Source organism: Carcharodon carcharias, chromosome 3, assembly GCF_017639515.1.
Source record: "Carcharodon carcharias isolate sCarCar2 chromosome 3, sCarCar2.pri, whole genome shotgun sequence".
Lineage (NCBI taxonomy): Eukaryota > Metazoa > Chordata > Chondrichthyes > Lamniformes > Lamnidae > Carcharodon > Carcharodon carcharias.
Genome location: NC_054469.1, coordinates 197,932,630 through 197,952,515, shown reverse-complemented (window position 1 = coordinate 197,952,515; position 19,886 = coordinate 197,932,630). Strand labels below are relative to the sequence as shown.

General features: G+C 56.3%; 1 protein-coding gene and 1 long non-coding RNA gene across 3 annotated transcripts in view; one reads left to right on the top strand and one right to left on the bottom strand.

Annotated features, from left to right (window-relative positions):
- Positions 1-877: 877 nt before the first annotated feature.
- LOC121275903 lies at positions 878-4,503 on the bottom strand. Of its 2 annotated transcripts, none has more exons than XR_005942590.1 (3): positions 4,212-4,503; positions 3,325-3,448; positions 878-3,176 (listed from the first exon to the last, which is right to left on the bottom strand). It is a non-coding gene; the product is annotated as an uncharacterized LOC121275903 (long non-coding RNA). The 2 variants fall into 2 exon arrangements; XR_005942591.1 differs by lacking the exon at positions 4,212-4,503 and adding an exon at positions 3,900-4,205.
- Positions 4,504-4,815: 312 nt separating this feature from the next.
- stt3b (STT3 oligosaccharyltransferase complex catalytic subunit B) overlaps positions 4,816-19,886 on the top strand; it is a 115,124-nt gene continuing 100,053 nt past the window's right edge. Inside the window, exon 1 of the mRNA XM_041183713.1 lies at positions 4,816-5,015. Within this exon, the coding sequence (XP_041039647.1) occupies positions 4,849-5,015 (167 nt within the window). The 5' untranslated portion in view covers positions 4,816-4,848. The remainder of the gene's footprint in view (positions 5,016-19,886) is intronic.

The window sequence follows — 19,886 nt, the reverse complement described above, 5'->3', positions numbered from 1 at the left end:
ATTAACAAGGGAGTGAAAGGTTATCGGGGATAGGCAGGAATGTGGGGTTGAGATCACAATCAGATCAGCCGTGATCTTACTGAATGGCGGAGCAGGCTTGAAGGGCCGAGTGGCCTACTCCTGCTCATAATTCATATGTTCGTACGTAGGTGCAATTGTCTAGAACTGAACACAATATTGTAAATGGAATTTAAGTAGGATTATTTCATTTATTAACAATGAAGAAAGTAGATTACAATTTAAGACGAGGCAGAAACAGAATTCAAGCTTGTGTCAACAACACTCTCTTAATGACCCTTTTCTCATTTTACTATCCGCTTTCCCAAGCTATAAGCACTTTAAACCAGAATCTCAAAACATCGCCACCTCACACATTCAATCTCCTGAGGGAAGTATTTTGAAAACTCCCCCGTGGCCCCAAAAATATTAAATCAAGCAGAATATCAACCTTCTTGCCAACCTTGGCTGGTGGGAGCATTCTCGCTGAGTGAGAAGTTTGTGGGTTCAAGTTCCACTCCAGAGCCTTCAGCACATAATTTAGGCTGACATTTCAGTGCAGAACTTTGGGAGCTCAGTACGTTGTTACAGGAGCTGTCTTTCAACTGAGAGTTTAATCTGTGACCCAACTATCCTTTCTGGTGGAGGTAAAAGATCTCACTTCAAAAAGAGAAGGTATTTTGCCACAGCGTCCTGCCCAACATTTCAACCTCAGTCAATACCAGTAAGAGCATATAATCTGCTCATAAAAGCAAAATACTGCGGATGCTGGAAATCCAAAATAAAAATAGAAAATGCTGGAAAATCTCAGCAGGTCTGGCACCATCTGTGAGAGAGAAAAACAGAGTTAATGTTTCGAGCCTGAATGACTCTTCTTCAGAGTTCTGAAGTCACATGGACTCGAAACATTAACTCTATTTCTCTCTCCACAGATGCTGCCAGACCTGCTGAGTTTTTCCAGCATTTTGTTTTTATTTTCTTCCTCTAACTGCAATTCTACAATGAACAATTAGTGTCATCCACCACTTTGATACACGAGGAGCAGCATACATCACCACTGCTGGTGCTTATTCAGTTGTATATGGATTTGACATGAGGTCTGGGCAAGGAGAAAAGAGGATTAGTAAAATTAGCAATTTTAAGTACAGGCTGCAGGTCAAGGGCATGGGAAACAGAGGGCAGAGAAGCAGAATGCCCTTGCATCAACTGAAATGTATTGCATAATGGTAAGACAACCTTTTACTATTTCAAAAATACTGGAAAACTCAGCAGGTCTGGCAGCATCTGTGGAAGGGAGCAGAGTTAACGTTTCGAGTCTGCATGACTCTTCAACAGGACTAAGGAAAAATAGAAAAGGGGTGAAATATAAGCTGGTTTAAGGGAGGGGTTGGGACAAGAGAGCTGGATAGAGGGCCAGTGATAGGTGCAGACAACCAAAAGATGTCACAAAGGACAAAGAGGTGTTGAAGGTGGTGATATTATCTAAAGGAATGTGCTAATTAAGGGTAGAAAGCAGGACAAGCAAGGTATCTGTATCCGCAAATCAGAGGGAGGAATATAATTAGACTGTAATAACTTACATAATGCTTTATCACATACTCAGGATAGGATATCTAATACTCAGGATATCTAATGAGTTTTTCAACCAATGTGTTGTTTCTGAATCACTGTACTTAGGTAGATAAACATGCTAGTCGCTTACACATAGCAAGGTCTAACTATTTTGATGATCCTGGACCAGATCCCCAAATTTTTAAGAACTGATTAGGGACCAATAAAATTTTACTTAAAGTAAACAAGCTTGAGATTGTAGACAATTGTTCAGGTGAATAAAGCCTCAAGATTCCATGGAAGATGGAAGATAAAACAACTTACAATATCAATCTTACCCTGAATGTGACAGTGTATGAGGTACATGTGAATTAAAGGCAAGCTGTGATCAAACACACATTGCACAATAAATGGCAGATGTAACCAAGTCAGGGTCCATGGATTTTTCAACAACCCACCCAGACGTCAGTAACACTGTGAGTCAACCAATCTTGCTGAAACTCTCTCAAGAGGAATTCTAGTCTTTGCCTCAAAGATCTCGCCTTGGAATTCTCTCCAAAAGTTGCTCCAACTCGGACAGCCTCAACAATGGCCCACTAGCAGGGGTTCAATCTTCTCTCCTGAGATTCTATGCCCCTGGATTCCCAAATTTGCACCCGGGGCACCAACTCACAAGCATAACTTCAGCTCTTTGGCATTGCCAGGCAGAACATTACTGCTCTGAAGGGGTACCATCACCCAATGGCCTGCAGCACAGAATCACCAACCTTCTGTTGCCCTCTTTGATTGCTAGGGCATCCCCTGAGTTACCTCCCTTAAAATCTAACCACAGCTCTTTTCCTGCTTGGGGCCTCTTTCACTGCTTTTTACTTTAACATGGCTTCTTCCTGTCCATCTGGGACCTCTTTTGGGACCTCTTCTTGACCCCTTTCCCTTTTGGGACCTTTCCTTGTACCCTGCCTGGGGCACTTTATTCCAATGGTCACATGATCCAGGTTTTCACTTTTTGCGCATGCTGGACCTGTCCTCAGCCTGAAGAACTTAAAATGCTGAAATGCGCTTGTGCAGCCCGCTCCCAGTCTGTGTATGCGTGGAAACTCCAAGGTCTGTCGTGCCATGGAGTCCCTTTTCCCGTTTTGACTTTAAGGTAAATATGGCATTCTTAATAGTACCACCAAGGAAACGATCAGATAATCTGTCTTGGCGACTGTGGTAGAGAAGCTTATACATTACAGCTGCAGCATTTGCAATGTGCCTGATTTCAGAACCAAGTGACATGTTACTGATGATTGTGCAGCCTAGATATATGAAGCTATCAACAACCTTCAGCTTCACATCATCAATGCTGATTGATGGCAGTATGGCAACATCCTGGACCAATACATTTGCTTTACTGATGCTGATGGTCAAACCAAACTCTTATCAGGTATGAAAGAATCTGTCCATTTGCTGCTGAAGGTGTTCCTTGGTATGAAATGCTATCTGGCATCATCGGCCTGGAGCAACTCTCTGCTGAAGACTTGGCACACTTTTGTCTTGTTTCTCATAGAAGGCATTGCAATTTTGGTTTCATGTAGAGTGCAGCTCATCGAGTTGGGAGTGCCAAAGGAGACGAATATTAGTCAGGCCTGCACTCAAACGGAGAAAATATTAACTGTTAGAAGGCAGCTGGGTATCTGCCACCAACCAGCACAAGGATTCCAGTCATAAGGTCTTAAATAAAAGTTGGAGAGTCACTTAGCCAAAGGTTATGGAAAGATCACCATTAAATCTTACCTCAGAGAACAGTTGGAACACTGAAAAGAATTACAGTGAATTCCGCAGGACTGTGGCATATCGTTGGCTTGATCTCTAAAGAAGTGAATGAATGTTCATGATTCTTGTAATGTATGAGGGAACCCTTTTGATTGGAAGTAAAATGTAGAACTGAGTTCATTGCATAAGTAGTTCTAGACTACAGTATTGTTAATGATGCTTGCTTTGCTTAATTTTATATACAAATTCGTTTTTGCGTAAAAACGCGAAATCTTGCGGCCTCGTTCTGTCAGTTAATAGTGGGGTGTTCGGATTTCTCTTTCAATGTTAACGGTCTCTAACAGGATCATAATAACAGGAATTAACTATTGGGCTACGTATGTTTAAATCTGTAGCAGGGCCTGAGAAAAATAAGCCAGAATCAAAGATCTAAACAAAGTCTGTGATGGTGGCGCTGAAAGAGTGGAACACAAAATGGGGGTGGGGCACACAAGAATTAAACAGGAGGAAAGAACTGAGACATGCGTGCAGAATGACAAAAATGATTGCAGAGTTGTTGATCAGGAAGTGTTAGAAATGAGTAGTGATCTAAATACCTGGAGACTCTTTCCCCTTATAGTAAGGTATCCTAGTATTTTAATCAAAACTGACGAATCCTCTCCAAATTTCGGGCAAGTGACAAGCTTACGGTTAAATTGCCTGTGGGGACAGGTTGGATGAGCAAGCAATTCGAATGCTCATTTGTAGTAAAACAGACGTCTATCTGGTGCAGGTGATCAAGCAGCAAAGGGCCCGGAGAGGGGGCAGGGTGCTGTTGGAATATTCAAAGCCTTGGCGATGAGTGACATGAAATATCTCATCAGCTGACACTCTTTCCCATTGCCACACGATGGCCCATGCGCTGTTACCTAAGCAGCTCCGGCTCGTTGGTTTTTGCTTTCCTCCTCGAACTTTTTCCTCCCCTAACTCCAGCGCCAATCACCAGCCTCCACGCCGTCCCCGCCGCTGCCCCCAAGACGCCTTCCGCGGATTGGATCAAAGGCTCCATCGATGCGGTACGCTCCCGTCTCGCGCGCCGACGGCAGAGTAAACCTCTCTCCGATTGGTTGACATGTCGAGCCCAAACCAAAAATCGCCGGAGGGGGGGGAGGGAATGGTATGGAAGCGACGGCCGTTTTTTTCCCCTCAAACCCCCCCTCCTTTCATACGCGACGGGTGTCACCGGCTTTCTCTTCCCCTCTCCCTCACTTTAATGCTGGTTCCGCTACAGTGGTTGCAGCCGAGGTGTTCCAACCCCCGTCAGGGGGAAGTTGATTGGCGACGCACACGCGGCCGCGGACCGAGCGCCGCTCCAGTGTGAGTGATGTTAGTGCGGGGCTGAGACCCGGACCCCTCCCCCTCCACCCCGGCTCGGCCCGGTCCGGCCCCCTCCCCCCACTCACCGGTTATTATTTAAAATTTACATTTAAATATTACAGGCCGTCGCGGTTTGTTTTTCCCCCCCCCCCCCCCCCCCCCCCTCCTCCTTCCGTTAACTGTTGTAAAATGGCGGAGCGTTCTGCGCTGGAGGTGAGGAGCCTGGTCTCTCACCCAGCAGGCTGGCAGTCCCTCCTGTCCTTCACTGTCCTCTTCTTGGCCTGGCTGGCTGGATTCAGCTCCAGGTTATTCGCCGTCATTCGTTTCGAGAGCATCATTCATGAGTTTGATCCGTGGTGAGTAACACACGTGCCGCCGAACCTCAATTTACCGCCGGGGACAGCGGGGGAAAGCTGTGGGTAGAAGTGGGGACGTGGATAGTGAGAGCGCGCGCAGGGGAGAGTATGGGGCGGGAGGGGATAATGTGGCGGCGGGGATGGGATGGGATGCGGGGGGGGAGAACGTGGGATGGGATGCGGGGGGGGAGAACGTGGAATGGGATGGGGATGGGGGGGGAGAACGTGGAATGGGATGGAGATGGGGGGGGAGAACGTGGAATGGGATGGGGATGGGGGGGGAGAACGTGGAATGGGATGGGGGGGGGGGAGAACGTGGAATGGGATGGGGATGGGGGGGGAGAACGTGGAATGGGATGGGGATGGGGGGGGAGAACGTGGAATGGGATGGGGATGGGGGGGGGAGAACGTGGAGTGGGATGAGGATGGGGGGGGGAGAACGTGGAATGGGATGGGGATGGGGGGGGGAGAACGTGGAATGGGATGGGGATGGGGGGGGGGAGAACGTGGAATGGGATGGGGATGGGGGGGGAGAACGTGGAATGGGATGGGGATGGGGGGGGAGAACGTGGAATGGGATGGGGATGGGGGGGGAGAACGTGGAATGGGATGGGGATGGGGGGGGAGAACGTGGAATGGGATGGGGATGGGGGGGGAGAACGTGGAATGGGATGGGGATGGGGGGGGAGAACGTGGAATGGGATGGGGATGGGGGGGGAGAACGTGGAATGGGATGGGGATGGGGGGGGAGAACGTGGAATGGGATGGGGATGGGGGGGGAGAACGTGGAATGGGATGGGGATGGGGGGGGAGAACGTGGAATGGGATGGGGATGGGGGGGGAGAACGTGGAATGGGATGGGGATGGGGGGGGAGAACGTGGAATGGGATGGGGATGGGGGGGGAGAACGTGGAATGGGATGGGGATGGGGGGGGAGAACGTGGAATGGGATGGGGATGGGGGGGGAGAACGTGGAATGGGATGGGGATGGGGGGGGAGAACGTGGAATGGGATGGGGATGGGGGGGGAGAACGTGGAATGGGATGGGGATGGGGGGGGAGAACGTGGAATGGGATGGGGATGGGGGGGGAGAACGTGGAATGGGATGGGGATGGGGGGGAAACGTGGAATGGGATGGGGATGGGGGGGGAGAACGTGGAATGGGATGGGGATGGGGGGGAGAACGTGGGATGGGGATGGGGGGGAGAACGTGGGATGGGGATGGGGGGAACGTGGGATGGGGATGGGGGGGAGAACGTGGGATGGGGATGGGGGGGAGAACGTGGGATGGGGATGGGGGGGGAGAACGTGGGATGGGGATGGGGGGGGAGAACGTGGATGGGGATGGGGGGGAGAACGTGGGATGGGGATGGGGGGGAGAACGTGGATGGGGATGGGGGGGGAGAACGTGGGGCGGGGTGGGGATGGGGGGGGAGAACGTGGGGCGGGGTGGGGATGGGGGGGAGAGAACGTGGGGCGGGGTGGGATTGGGGGGGGGAGAACGTGGGGCGGGGTGGGATTGGGGGGGGGAGAACGTGGGGCGGGGTGGGGATTGGGGGGGGAGAACGTGGGGCGGGGTGGGATTGGGGGGGGGGAGAACGTGGGGCGGGGTGGGATTGGGGGGGGAGAACGTGGGGCGGGGTGGATTGGGGGGGAGAACGTGAGGCGGGGTGGGATTGGGGGGGGGAGAACGTGGGGCGGGGTGGGATTGGGGGGGGAGAACGTGGGGCGGGGTGGGATTGAGGGGGGAGAACGTGGGGCGGGGTGGGATTGGGGGGGGAGAACGTGGGCGGGGTGGGTTTGGGGGGGGGGAGAAAGTGGGGCGGGGTGGATTGGGGGGGGGGAGAACGGGGGGCGGGGTGTGGATTGGGGGGGGAGAAGACGTGGGGCGGGGTGGGATTGGGGGGGGAGAGAACGTGGGGCGGGGTGGGATTGGGGGGGGAGAGAGAAGGAACGTGGGGCGGGGCGGATTGGGGGGGGGAGAGTGGGGCGGGGCGGGATTGGGGGGGGGGAAAACGTGGGTCGGGGCGGGATTGGGGGGGGGAGACGTGGGGCGGGGCGGGATTGGGGGGGGGGGAGGAGAACGTGGGGCGGGGGGGGGGAGAACGTGGGGCGGGGTGGGATGGGGGGGGGGAGAACGTGGGGCGGGGTGGGGATTGGGGGGGGGAGAAACGTGGGGCGGGGTGGGATTGGGGGGGGGGGAACGTGGGGCGGGGTGGGATTGGGGGGGGGAGAACCGTGGGGCGGGGGTGGGATTGGGGGGGGGGGAGAACGTGGGGCGGGGTGGGATTGGGGGGGGGGGAGAACGTGGGGCGGGGTGGGATTGGGGGGGGGAGAACGTGGGGCGGGGCGGGATTGGGGGGGAGAACGTGGGGCGGGGGCGGGATTGGGGGGGGGGAGAACGTGGGGCGGGGCGGGATTGGGGGGGGGAGAACGTGGGGCGGGGCGGGATTGGGGGGGGAGAACGTGGGGCGGGGCGGGATTGGGGGGGGAGAACGTGGGGCGGGGCGGGATTGGGGGGGGAGAACGTGGGGCGGGGCGGGATTGGGGGGGAGAACGTGGGGCGGGGCGGGATTGGGGGGGGGAGAACGTGGGGCGGGGCGGGGATTGGGGGGGGGAGAGAACGTGGGGCGGGGCGGGATTGGGGGGGGGAGAACGTGGGGCGGGGCGGGATTGGGGGGGGAGATCGTGGGTGTGGGGCGGGGCGGGATTGGGGGGGGAGAACGTGGGGCGGGGCGGGATTGGGGCGGGGAGAACGTGGGGCGGGGGAGACGTGGGGCGGGGCGGGATTGGGGCGGGGCGGGAATTGGGGGGGGAGAAACGTGGTGGGCGGGGCGGGATTGGGGGGGGAGAACGTGGGGCGGGGCGGGATTGGGGGGGGAGACGTGGGGCGGGGCGGGATTGGGGGGGGGGAGAACGTGGGGCGGGCGGGATTGGGGGGCGGGAGGGGGGAACGTGGGGCGGGGCGGGATTGGGGGGGGGGAGAAGTGGGGCGGGGCGGGATTGGGGGGGGAGAACGTGGGGCGGGGCGGGATTGGGGGGGTGGAGAACGTGGGGCGGGGCGGGATTGGGGGGGGAGAACGTGGGGCGGGGGAGAACGTGGGGCGGGGAGAACGTTGGGGGGGCGGGAATTGGAGGCGGGGCGGGATTGGGGGGGGAGAACGTGGGGCGGGGCGGGGATTGGGGGGGGGAGGAGAGAAGGGAGGGACGTGGGGCGGGGGGAGGAGAACGTGTGGGGTGGGATTGGGGGGGGAGAACGTGGGGCGGGGTGGGATTGGGGGGGGGAGAACGTGGGGCGAGGTGGTGGGATTGGGGGGGGCGATGGAACGTTGGGGCGGGGTGGGATTGGGGCCCCCGGGCGAGCAACGTGGGGCGGGGTCGGGATTGGGGGGGGGAGAACGTGGGGCGGGGTGGGATTGGGGGGGGGAGAACGTGGGGCGGGCGGGATTGGGGGGGGGAGAACGTTGGGCGGGGGCGGGATTTGGGGGGGAGGAGAACGGTGGAGGCGGTGCGGCGATTGGGGGGCAGAGGAGAACGTGGGGCGGGGCGGGATTGGGGGGGGAAGAACGTGGGGCGGGGCGGGATTGGGGGGGGGAGAGAACGTGGGGCGGGGCGGGATTTGGGGGGGGGGGAGAACGTGGGGCGGGGCGGGATTGGGGCGGGGAGGACGTGGGGCGGGGCGGGATTGGGGCGGGGAGAACGTGGGGCGGGGCGGGATTGGGGCGGGGCGGGATTGGGGGGGGAGAACGGGGGGCGGGGCGGGGATTGGGGGGGGGGGAGAACGTGGGGCGGGGCGGGATTGGGGGGGGGAGAACGTGGGGCGGGGCGCGATTGGGGGGGGGGGAGAACGTGGGGCGGGGCGGGATTGGGGCGGGGAGAACGTGGGGCGGGGCGGGATTGGGGCGGGGAGAACGTGGGGCGGGGCGGGATTGGGGCGGGGAGAACGTGGGGCGGGGCGGGATTGGGGCGGGGAGAACGTGGGGCGGGGCGGGATTGGGGCGGGGCGGGATTGGGGGGGGGAGAACGTGGGGCGGGGCGGGATTGGGGGGGGGGAGAACGTGGGGCGGGGCGGGATTGGGGGGGGGGAGAGAACGCGGGGCGGGGCGGGATTGGGGGGGGAGAACGCGGGGCGGGGCGGGGATTGGGGGGGGAGAACGCGGGGCGGGGGCGGGATTGGGGGGGGAGAACGCGGGGCGGGGCGGGATTGGGGGGGGGAGAGAACGCGGGGCGGGGCGGGATTGGGGGGGGAGAGAAGAACGCGGGAGGGCGGGGCGGGATTGGGCGGGGAGAGAGAACGCGGGGCGGGGCGGGATTGGGGGGGGGAGAACGCGGGGCGGGGCGGGATTGGGGGGGAGAACGCGGGGCGGGGCGGGTTTGGGGGGAGAACGCGGGGCGGGGCGGGATTGGGAGGGGGAGAGACGCGGGGCGGGATTGGGGGGGGAGAACGCGGGGCGGGATTGGGGGGGGGGAGAACGCGGGGCGGGATTGGGGGGGGGGAGAACGCGGGGCGGGGCGGGAATGGGGGGGGGGAGACGCGGTGGCGGCGGGATTGGGGGGGGGGAGAACGCGGGGCGGGTCGGGATTGGGGGGGGGGGAGCGAGAACGCGGGGCGGGTGGGATTGGGGGGGGGAGAACGCGGGGCGGGTCGGGATTGGGGGGGGGGAGAACGCGGGGCGGGTCGGGATTGGGGGGGGGAGAACGCGGGGCGGGTCGGGATTGGGGGGGGGAGAACGCGGGGCGGGTCGGGAGAGGGTGTTGGAGGGAGGGAGAGAGAGAGAGGAGGGGAGACTGTGGTGTTGGAGGGAGGGAGAGAGAGAGAGGAGGGGAGACTGTGGGGTTGGAGGGAGGGAGAGAGAGAGAGGAGGGGAGACTGTGGGGTTGGAGGGAGAGAGAGAGAGGAGGGGAGACTGTGGGGTTGGAGGGAGGGAGAGAGAGAGAGAAGGGGAGACTGTGGGGTTGGAGGGAGGGAGAGAGAGAGAGAGAGGAGGGGAGACGGTGGGGCTGGGGAGAGAGAGAGAGAGACGGTGGGGCTGGGGAGAGAGAGAGAGAGAGACGGTGGGGCTGGGGAGAGAGAGAGAGAGAGAGAGAGACGGTGGGGCTGGGGAGAGAGAGAGAGAGAGAGAGAGAGAGACGGTGGGGCTGGGGAGAGAGAGAGAGAGAGAGACGGTGGGGCTGGGGAGAGAGAGAGAGAGAGAGACGGTGGGGCTGGGGAGAGAGAGAGAGAGAGAGACGGTGGGGCTGGGGAGAGAGAGAGAGAGAGAGACGGTGGGGCTGGGGAGAGAGAGAGAGAGAGAGACGGTGGGGCTGGGAGAGAGAGAGAGAGAGAGACGGTGGGGCTGGGGAGAGAGAGAGAGAGAGAGACGGTGGGGCTGGGGAGAGAGAGAGAGAGACGGTGGGGCTGGGGAGAGAGAGAGAGAGAGAGACGGTGGGGCTGGGGAGAGAGAGAGAGAGAGAGACGGTGGGGCTGGGGAGAGAGAGAGAGAGAGAGACGGTGGGGCTGGGGAGAGAGAGAGAGAGAGAGACGGTGGGGCTGGGGAGAGAGAGAGAGAGAGACGGTGGGGCTGGGGAGAGAGAGAGAGAGAGACGGTGGGGCTGGGGAGAGAGAGAGAGAGAGAGAGAGACGGTGGGGCTGGGAGAGAGAGAGAGAGAGAGAGAGACGGTGGGGCTGGGGAGAGAGAGAGAGAGAGAGAGAGACGGTGGGGCTGGGGAGAGAGAGAGAGAGAGAGACGGTGGGGCTGGGGAGAGAGAGAGAGAGAGAGACTGGCTGGGGAGAGAGAGAGAGAGAGAGACTGGCTGGGGAGAGAGAGAGAGAGAGAGACTGGCTGGGGAGAGAGAGAGAGAGAGAGACGGTGGGGCTGGGGAGAGAGAGAGAGAGACGGTGGGGCTGGGGAGAGAGAGAGAGAGAGAGAGACGGTGGGGCTGGGGAGAGAGAGAGAGAGAGACGGTGGGGCTGGGGAGAGAGAGAGAGAGAGACGGTGGGGCTGGGAGAGAGAGAGAGAGAGAGACTGGCTGGGGAGAGAGAGAGAGAGAGAGAGAGAGAGAGACTGGCTGGGGAGAGAGAGAGAGAGAGAGAGAGAGAGAGACGGTGGGGCTGGGGAGAGAGAGAGAGAGAGAGACGGTGGGGCTGGGGAGAGAGAGAGAGAGAGAGAGACGGTGGGGCTGGGGAGAGAGAGAGAGAGAGAGACGGTGGGGCTGGGGAGAGAGAGAGAGGGAGAGACGGTGGGGCTGGGGAGAGAGAGAGAGGGAGAGACGGTGGGGCTGGGGAGAGAGAGAGAGGGAGAGACGGTGGGGCTGGGGAGAGAGAGAGAGGGAGAGACGGTGGGGCTGGGGAGAGAGAGAGAGGGAGAGACGGTGGGGCTGGGGAGAGAGAGGGAGAGACGGTGGGGCTGGGGAGACCGTGGGGTTGGGGAGAGAGAGGAGGGGAGACCGTGGGGTTGGGAGTGGGGGGGAGGAGGGGAGAACGTGGGGTGGGAGGAGATGGAGAGAGGCAGGGAGAATGTTGGGGGGGGGAACGGAGAGAGGAGGGGAGAATGTGGGGGGGGAGAACGGAGCGACAAGGGGAGAATGTGGGGTGGGGGGGAATGGAAAGACGAGGGGAGAACGTGGGGTGGGGGGGCAATGGAGAGAGGAGGGGAGAACGTGGGGTGGCGGCGAGAGGGAGGAGGGGAGAACGTGGGTTGGGGGTGAGAGAGAGAGATGGAGGAGGGGAGAACGTGGGATCGGGGTAGAGAGCAAGGGGTTTGGGGGAGAGAGGACGGGGGAATGTGGGGGTGAGGATGAGAGAGCGGGGAGGTTGTGGGGGGTGGGAGAAGGGACCGGGTGGGGCAATGTGGCAGGGTTGAGAGAGAGCATGGGGCAGGAGGGGGGAACGTTGAGGGGGAGAGAGCGAGCAGGAGACAGGAGGGGGGAATGTGGGGGGTGAGAGAGCAGGAAGGTTGTGGGGGCGAGGGAGAGAGCGGGGGGTTTGAGATGGGGGGGGGAGAGAGATAGAGAGCAGGATGGTTGAGGTGGGGTGGAGAGAGAGTGAGCAGGTGGCATGAGGGGGAATGAGGGCAAGGGGCTGGGGGGGAATCATGTGAAAGAGAGAGAAGGGGCAGGAGGAGGGACATGGAGAGGGAGAGCAAGCGTGCAGGAGGAAAGAGAGGGGGACATGGGGCGAACAAGAGCAGGGGGCAGGAGGTGGGACGTGGGAGAGAACGAGAGCTGGGGGCAGGAGGTGGGATGTGGGAGAGAACGAGAGCTGGGGGCAGGAGGTGGGACGTGGGAGAGAATGAGAGCAGGAGGTGGGACGTGGGAGAGAATGAGAGCAGGAGGTGGGACGTGGGAGAGAATGAGAGCAGGAGGTGGGACGTGGGAGAGAATGAGAGCAGGAGGTGGGACGTGGGAGAGAATGAGAGCAGGAGGTGGGACGTGGGAGAGAATGAGAGCAGGAGGTGGGACGTGGGAGAGAATGAGAGCAGGAGGTGGGACGTGGGAGAGAATGAGAGCAGGAGGCGGGACGTGGGAGAGAATGAGAGCAGGAGGCGGGACGTGGGAGAGAATGAGAGCAGGAGGCGGGACGTGGGAGAGAATGAGAGCAGGAGGCGGGACGTGGGAGAGAATGAGAGCAGGGGGCGGGACGCGGGAGAGAATGAGAGCAGGGGGCGGGACGCGGGAGAGAATGAGAGCAGGGGGCGGGACGCGGGAGAGAATGAGAGCAGGGGGCGGGACGCGGGAGAGAATGAGAGCAGGGGGCGGGACGCGGGAGAGAATGAGAGCAGGGGGCGGGACGCGGGAGAGAATGAGAGCAGGGGGCGGGACGCGGGAGAGAATGAGAGCAGGGGGCGGGACGCGGGAGAGAATGAGAGCAGGGGGCGGGACGCGGGAGAGAATGAGAGCAGGGGGGCGGGACGCGGGAGAGAATGAGAGCAGGGGCGGGACGCGGGAGAGAATGAGAGCAGGGGGCGGGACGCGGGAGAGAATGAGAGCAGGGGGCGGGACGCGGGAGAGAATGAGAGCAGGGGGCGGGACGCGGGAGAGAATGAGAGCAGGGGCGGGACGCGGGAGAGAATGAGAGCAGGGGGCGGGACGCGGGAGAGAATGAGAGCAGGGGGCGGGACGCGGGAGAGAATGAGAGCAGGGGGCGGGACGCGGGAGAGAATGAGAGCAGGGGGCGGGACGCGGGAGAGAATGAGAGCAGGGGGCGGGACGCGGGAGAGAATGAGAGCAGGGGGCGGGACGCGGGAGAGAATGAGAGCAGGGGGCGGGACGCGGGAGAGAATGAGAGCAGGGGGCGGGACGCGGGAGAGAATGAGAGCAGGGGGCGGGACGCGGGAGAGAATGAGAGCAGGGGGCGGGACGCGGGAGAGAATGAGAGCAGGGGCGGGACGCGGGAGAGAATGAGAGCAGGGGGCGGGACGCGGGAGAGAATGAGAGCAGGGGGGCGGACCGCGGGAGAGAATGAGAGCAGGGGGCGGGACGCGGGAGAGAATGAGAGCAGGGGGCGGGACGCGGGAGAGGAATGAGAGCAGGGGGCGGGACGCGGGAGAGAATGAGAGCAGGGGGCGGGACGCGGCGAGAGAATGAGAGCAGGGGGCGGGGACGCGGGAGAGAATGAGAGCAGGGGGCGGGACGCGGGAGAGAAGAGAGCAGGGGGGCGGGACGCGGGAGAGAATGAGAGCAGGGGGGCGGGACGCGGGAGAGAATGAGAGCAGGGGGCGGGACGCGGGAGAGAATGAGAGCAGGGGGCGGGACGCGGGAGAGAATGAGAGCAGGGGGCGGGACGCGGGAGAGAATGAGAGCAGGGGGCGGGACGCGGGAGAGAATGAGAGCAGGGGGCGGGACGCGGGAGAGAATGAGAGCAGGGGGCGGGACGCGGGAGAGAAGGAGAGCAGGGGGCGGGACGCGGGGAGAGAATGAGAGCAGGGGGCGGGACGCGGGAGAGAATGAGAGCAGGGGGCGGGACGCGGGAGAGAATGAGAGCAGGGGCGGGACGCGGGAGAGAAGGAGAGCAGGGGGCGGGACGCGGGAGAGAAGGAGAGCAGGGGGCGGGACGCGGGAGAGAAGGAGAGCAGGGGGCGGGACGCGGGAGAGAAGGAGAGCAGGGGGCGGGACGCGGGAGAGAAGGAGAGCAGGGGGCGGGACGCGGGAGAGAAGGAGAGCAGGGGGCGGGACGCGGGAGAGAAGGAGAGCAGGGGGCGGGACGCGGGAGAGAAGGAGAGCAGGGGGCGGGACGCGGGAGAGAAGGAGAGCAGGGGGCGGGACGCGGGAGAGAAGGAGAGCAGGGGGCGGGGACGCGGGAGAGAAGGAGAGCAGGGGGCGGGGACGCGGGAGAGAAGGAGAGCAGGGGGCGGGACGCGGGAGAGAAGGAGAGCAGGGGGGCGGGACGCGGGAGAGAAGGAGAGCAGGGGGCGGGACGCGGGAGAGAAGGAGAGCAGGGGGGGCGGGACGCGGGAGAGAAGGAGAGCAGGGGGCGGGACGCGGGAGAGAAGGAGAGCAGGGGGCGGGACGCGGGAGAGAAGGAGAGCAGGGGGCGGGACGCGGGAGAGAAGGAGAGCAGGGGGCGGGACGCGGGAGAGAAGGAGAGCAGGGGGGCGGGACGCGGGAGAGAAGGAGAGCAGGGGGCGGGACGCGGGAGAGAAGGAGAGCAGGGGGCGGGACGCGGGAGAGAAGGAGAGCAGGGGGCGGGACGCGGGAGAGAAGGAGAGCAGGGGGCGGGACGCGGGAGAGAAGGAGAGCAGGGGGCGGGACGCGGGAGAGAAGGAGAGCAGGGGGCGGGACGCGGGAGAGAAGGAGAGCAGGGGGCGGGACGCGGGAGAGAAGGAGAGCAGGGGGGGCGATATGGGAGGGAGCAAGGGGCAGGAGGGTGGAACGTGGGGGGGAACGTGGGAGAGGGGTCAGGATGGAGGAACATGTGGGGGAGAGGGGATGGGGCAGGACGGGGGGGGTACTGTGGGGGAGTGAGTGGGGCGAGAGCAGGGGACAGGAGGGGGGAGTTGGGGGGACATGAGGGGGAGTACAGGGGTCAGGAAAGGGGAAGACACAGTGGAGCGGAGCTGTATGGGGGAGGCACGGGAGAGAGGGGGGCATGGCTATGGGTGTTGAGAACGGGGATTTTTTTTTTTCTTCTGTCATGGATGGGAGTGTTGCTGACGAGGTCTATTCTAAGTGGACATGAACTGAGTGAATTTCTGCGCCAATTCAGAGGACAGTTAAGAGTCAACCACATTTCTGTGGGTCTGGAGTCACATGGCAGCCAGATCAGTTAAGGAAGGCAGATTTCCTTCTCCAAAGGACATCATTGAACCAGATGGGTTGTTGCACAATTAATAATAGTTGTCATGACCACCATTACTGGGTGTCGTTTTATATTAGATTTATTCATTGAAGTTAAATTTCAGAGATGAGAAACTCTTTCTCTGAAAGTTGAGTGTCTTTGAAACTCTCTTCCTCAAAAGGTGGTGGAAGAGTAATCTTTGAATAATTTTAAGGTAGAGCTGGATAGATTCTTGGTTAAGAAGGGGATGAAAGGTTATCAGGGGTAGGCAGGAATGTGGCATTGAGGTTACATTCAGGTCAGCCACGATCTTATTGAATGGTGGAGCAGTCTCACGCGGCCTACTCCTCATTCGTATGTTCGAATGTATACCACCAGCTGCCATGGTGGGATTTGAACCCATGTCCCCAGATTACTAGCCCAGTGACATTACCACTGCTCTACTGTCTTCCAAGCACAGGAAAGTGGAATTTGGGGATGGGGAATGTCATGAATGCAAGCAGGAGGGAGGAAACCTGGAGATGAGAATGTGTAGTTTTCTGGAGCTGAGAGCAGCACAGTGGGTTAAGGCAATTTGGTGACAGAATAGCAGGGATATGCAGAGCTGGTGATAAAGAGGCATCGACAGATAGGTAAGTGGGGACAGGAGAGTAGAGGCTGGCAACAGGGCATTTGAGCAATGGGGAAATCTGGTTCATTGAAGCTAGGGATGTGTGACCTGGGGGCAAGCAAGTAGCATAGGGATGTAAAGACAAGTGTGTGAATATGGAAGACTGGGGACAGGAGAGTAGAGGCTAGTGATAGGGAATGTGGAGGATCTCGGAGTACGAGGTCAGGTATAAGAGGTGTAGAGACAGAAAGCGTGTGGGAACTGGTACCTGTGAAAGCAACAGGTTGAGAGGAGCAGGAGATTAGGCTGTGACGTAATAAGGGTGGCTGAGATACGGATAGAACGCGGGATTGGAGCAGGAGATGAGGCGATGCGGGGAACAGCACGTGGAGGGGCGAAACCGAAGAAGGGAGACTGGGGAATTGAAGAATGCAGAAAGTAAGTAGTAACTTGGACATGCGGAAGGAAATGGGAGTAAGAAAGTTCATGAAGCATTAGAACATAGGACTTGGGGCCAAATGGTCTATTTCTGCTTCTTGGAACCTGCTCCACCATTCAATAAGATGATGCCTAATCTGGTTGTCGTCTCATCTACACTTTCCTGTCGCGCCACCCCTCCACCCCCATAATCCTTGGCTCCCTTGTCTATCAAAAAGGACAACATTGAGCCTGTGGAGTAGGATACTGGGAAAAGAATCAAGTGTGCTCATGCATGAGTGGATTTGGGGAAATTTTCATTTAGGCTCTCTAATTAGAATCTACAAGGATGAACACATTTCAGGTATGATCGGGCAGATGTTTGGAGAACATTGACTATTCATTGGGCTCAGAGTACATCCTAACAGGAAATGTAGCAGTTTAACTTGCTTTTGCACAACTTTTTTTTAAAATGGCCATGATTACTTAACTATGTAAACTCAAAAGAACAGAAGTCATTATCCTTATCCTGCTTGTGGCTCACTTGAAATAGTTGCAGATCGATTTATTCAACTATAAAAATGTAAAAAGAGAAGTGCTTGTGAAAAATGAGGCAACTACAGCCCATTCAATTGTTGTTAGGATTCTGTCAAAGATATACGAGAGATCTTTTTTTTGCAGAGTTGGTTGATTTATAAGTTGAGAAAATGGTTTGAGATTGTGTAGTTGCTTGGTTTATGTATAACTTGTAGACATATTGATGGTGGGTTGACAATTATTGTCTTTCTGACTTCAAATGGCAATTCTGAAGTAATTTTGGGTTGTTCATGTTTTTCATATCTGACAGTAAATTTGTATACAAGTTACGTGCTAGTAAGTTTAATGGTTGAGGAAAAAATGGCTTGTTATGTGTATTTTCTGGTGCTGTTCATATCTATCATATGACAAATCATATAAAAAGATATATTGATAAGCAGGAACTTGGTGGCTGAGGAAAAACTTCAGGCAGTACACCCACGTTTGATAGAACTGTACAATGCCCAATGACTGATTAAAGCTGCAAATAGATACCTTTAGAAATGTGTCCAAATTGAATGATTTGCTTATTATAATACCATGAATGCATGAAAAGTAATTAAATCCATTGCATATGGTGGGGATCATATCGTTCTTAGGATGTCTGAGAGAAAATGACCTGAGAGGCAGGTCACTATCACTACAAAGATTTTCATCCTGTTTTTTTTAAACCCAGTATTGGACGCCTGAGAATTGAATACAGGATTCTGAATAAATGGCTTATAGTTTTGACTTTTTATGATAAATTAGCCAGCAATGTTTCAAACAAATGATATGTTTTTGAAGTTTACAATATATAAAACAAAATTCCTACAAGTTGTAGCTGTTATGCATAACAGAGAAAGGTCAGAAAAAGAATCATCCATAATTTGCAGCAAATATACGTTCCCCTAAGGGCTAAAGGAAAAAGTAGTCCAGCTATGGCTGATGAGAAGTTAAAGACAATTGATTTTAAAAGAAGAGGAATATGTTGCTAAAAGAGCAGTAAACTTGAGGATTGGAAGGATTTTAGAATTCAGCAAAGGATGATGTATAAAAGGATTGTGAAAGCTTCTATAGGTTTGTACAAAGGAAGAGGTTATTGAATCATTATGAACCATAAAAATCTACAATATATGATTTTCTTCATTTACCAGTCACCATAATAGGACTTAGAATGAAGGACAGGAGAAATAGGTTGGAATCAGGAAATGGCAGTGATTAGACAAATACTTTAGCGTTTACTCTGAATATAGATACAAAAAAAACACATTGGTAATAGTGGGGTGTGCCAACGGTTCAGCAAGGATGAGAAACCCGCAAGAAATTTCTCATTGATAAAATAATACTGGAGAAATTGATGGGACTAAAAGCAGAAAAATCCCCTAACCTGATGACCTACATATTAAGGGGTAGTAGATGCATTGACTTTGATCTTCCAGAATTTCCTAGATTTTAGAGTAGTCCCTGTGGATTGGAAAGGAGCAAACATAACCCTACAAGAAAGGAGGGAAAGAGAAAGTGGAATGCTGGTCAGTTAGCCAAACATTGGTAGAAGGAAAATGCTAGAATCTATTTTTAAGCATGTGGTAACAGGGCGCTTAGAAAATCATTATTGTTGGGCAGAGTCAACATGGATTTATGAAAGGAAATTGTGCTTGACAAATCAATTCTTTTATTTTGTGAGGTAGCTGGGTAGATATGGGGGAAACTAGTAGATTTTCAGAAGGCATTCGCTTAAGGGGCCACACGAGGTTGTTGGGTAATATATTAGCATGAATTCTTAAGGAGCTTGTTAGGATAGATGCTGGGTGTATGTTTCCCCTGGCTCAGGAATGTAGAACACAGTCACAGTTTCTGAATCAGGGATCTACCTCTTATTACTGAGATGAGGGATTTTTTTTAATGAGGGTTGTGAATCTTGGAATTCTCTAACCCAGAGTGCTGTGGATGCTCAGTCAGTGACTATATTCAAGTCAGTCAACTAGATTTTTGAATGCTGAGGGGTATGGGGATAGTGTGGAAAGGTGGAGTAGTTGTTCAAGCTTATTCTGCCTTTCAGGGAGATCATAGCTGAAGGGCAAAATGGCATTATTCTGGTCCCATTTCATATGCTGTGATGCCAGTGGCAATTCAGTGGAGTGACATTGACAACTTGGGATATTTGACATCTTACAGTGCAAATGTAATGGCAATTTTTTTAAACTGCAGTGGTACATCAGCTTTTCATTTACTAATTTGGCATTTCATTGAGTTAATAATACAGCATAGATCCTTTTCCCAACAGATACTATATAATATGGTTACCAGGCACATTGCTATCACCTTTATTACCCTGATTCCAACATCAACTTCCAAAATTATGATTATGCTATTAAATAACCATATGGGCCATCCCTGCCATGAACTGCACCCCAAACTTGAGCTCTTCTCCAACCCCAAGATAGAGTATTAAACTCGCGTGTAGGCTGCACCTCTGATCAAGTGTCCTTTTGTTTATATGTGGAAGTGCAGCCTGTATGCGAGTCAGTGGGATATTTATGAGGAAGAATAGGTGGAGTCTGGCAATTAGACTGTAATTCAGATTCTGTGTTCTCTACTGGCGTTATTAATCACAGGTTTTCTCGTGGTTACAACATTGCAGTTGCTTTATTGAATTACGCCTTGGGACCCTGTGTCAGCAATTTATCATAAATTTTGCTGTCCATGTAGGATCATCGGGTAATTCTCACTTCTTTTAAGAAATACTTGCATTTTGAACTATTTCTTCCACTTTTACCTGATGCCCTGATATATAAGTTAAAGTGCTTTGTCTTGCTAGAAAAAAATTGTCTCCAGCTCTTTATTTCTTTGAATGTATATGTATACCAAAGGTGCCTTATTGATTTCCCCTTGGTGAAATTTTAATATTGTGTAACCTGTATTCATACATAAAGGGCTTGATTTTAACCACCTAAGTTTAATTGTAGGATTTGCTGTGTAAAATTGTCTAACTTGCATTCACTATTCCATTTATGTTGATTAATTGAATAGT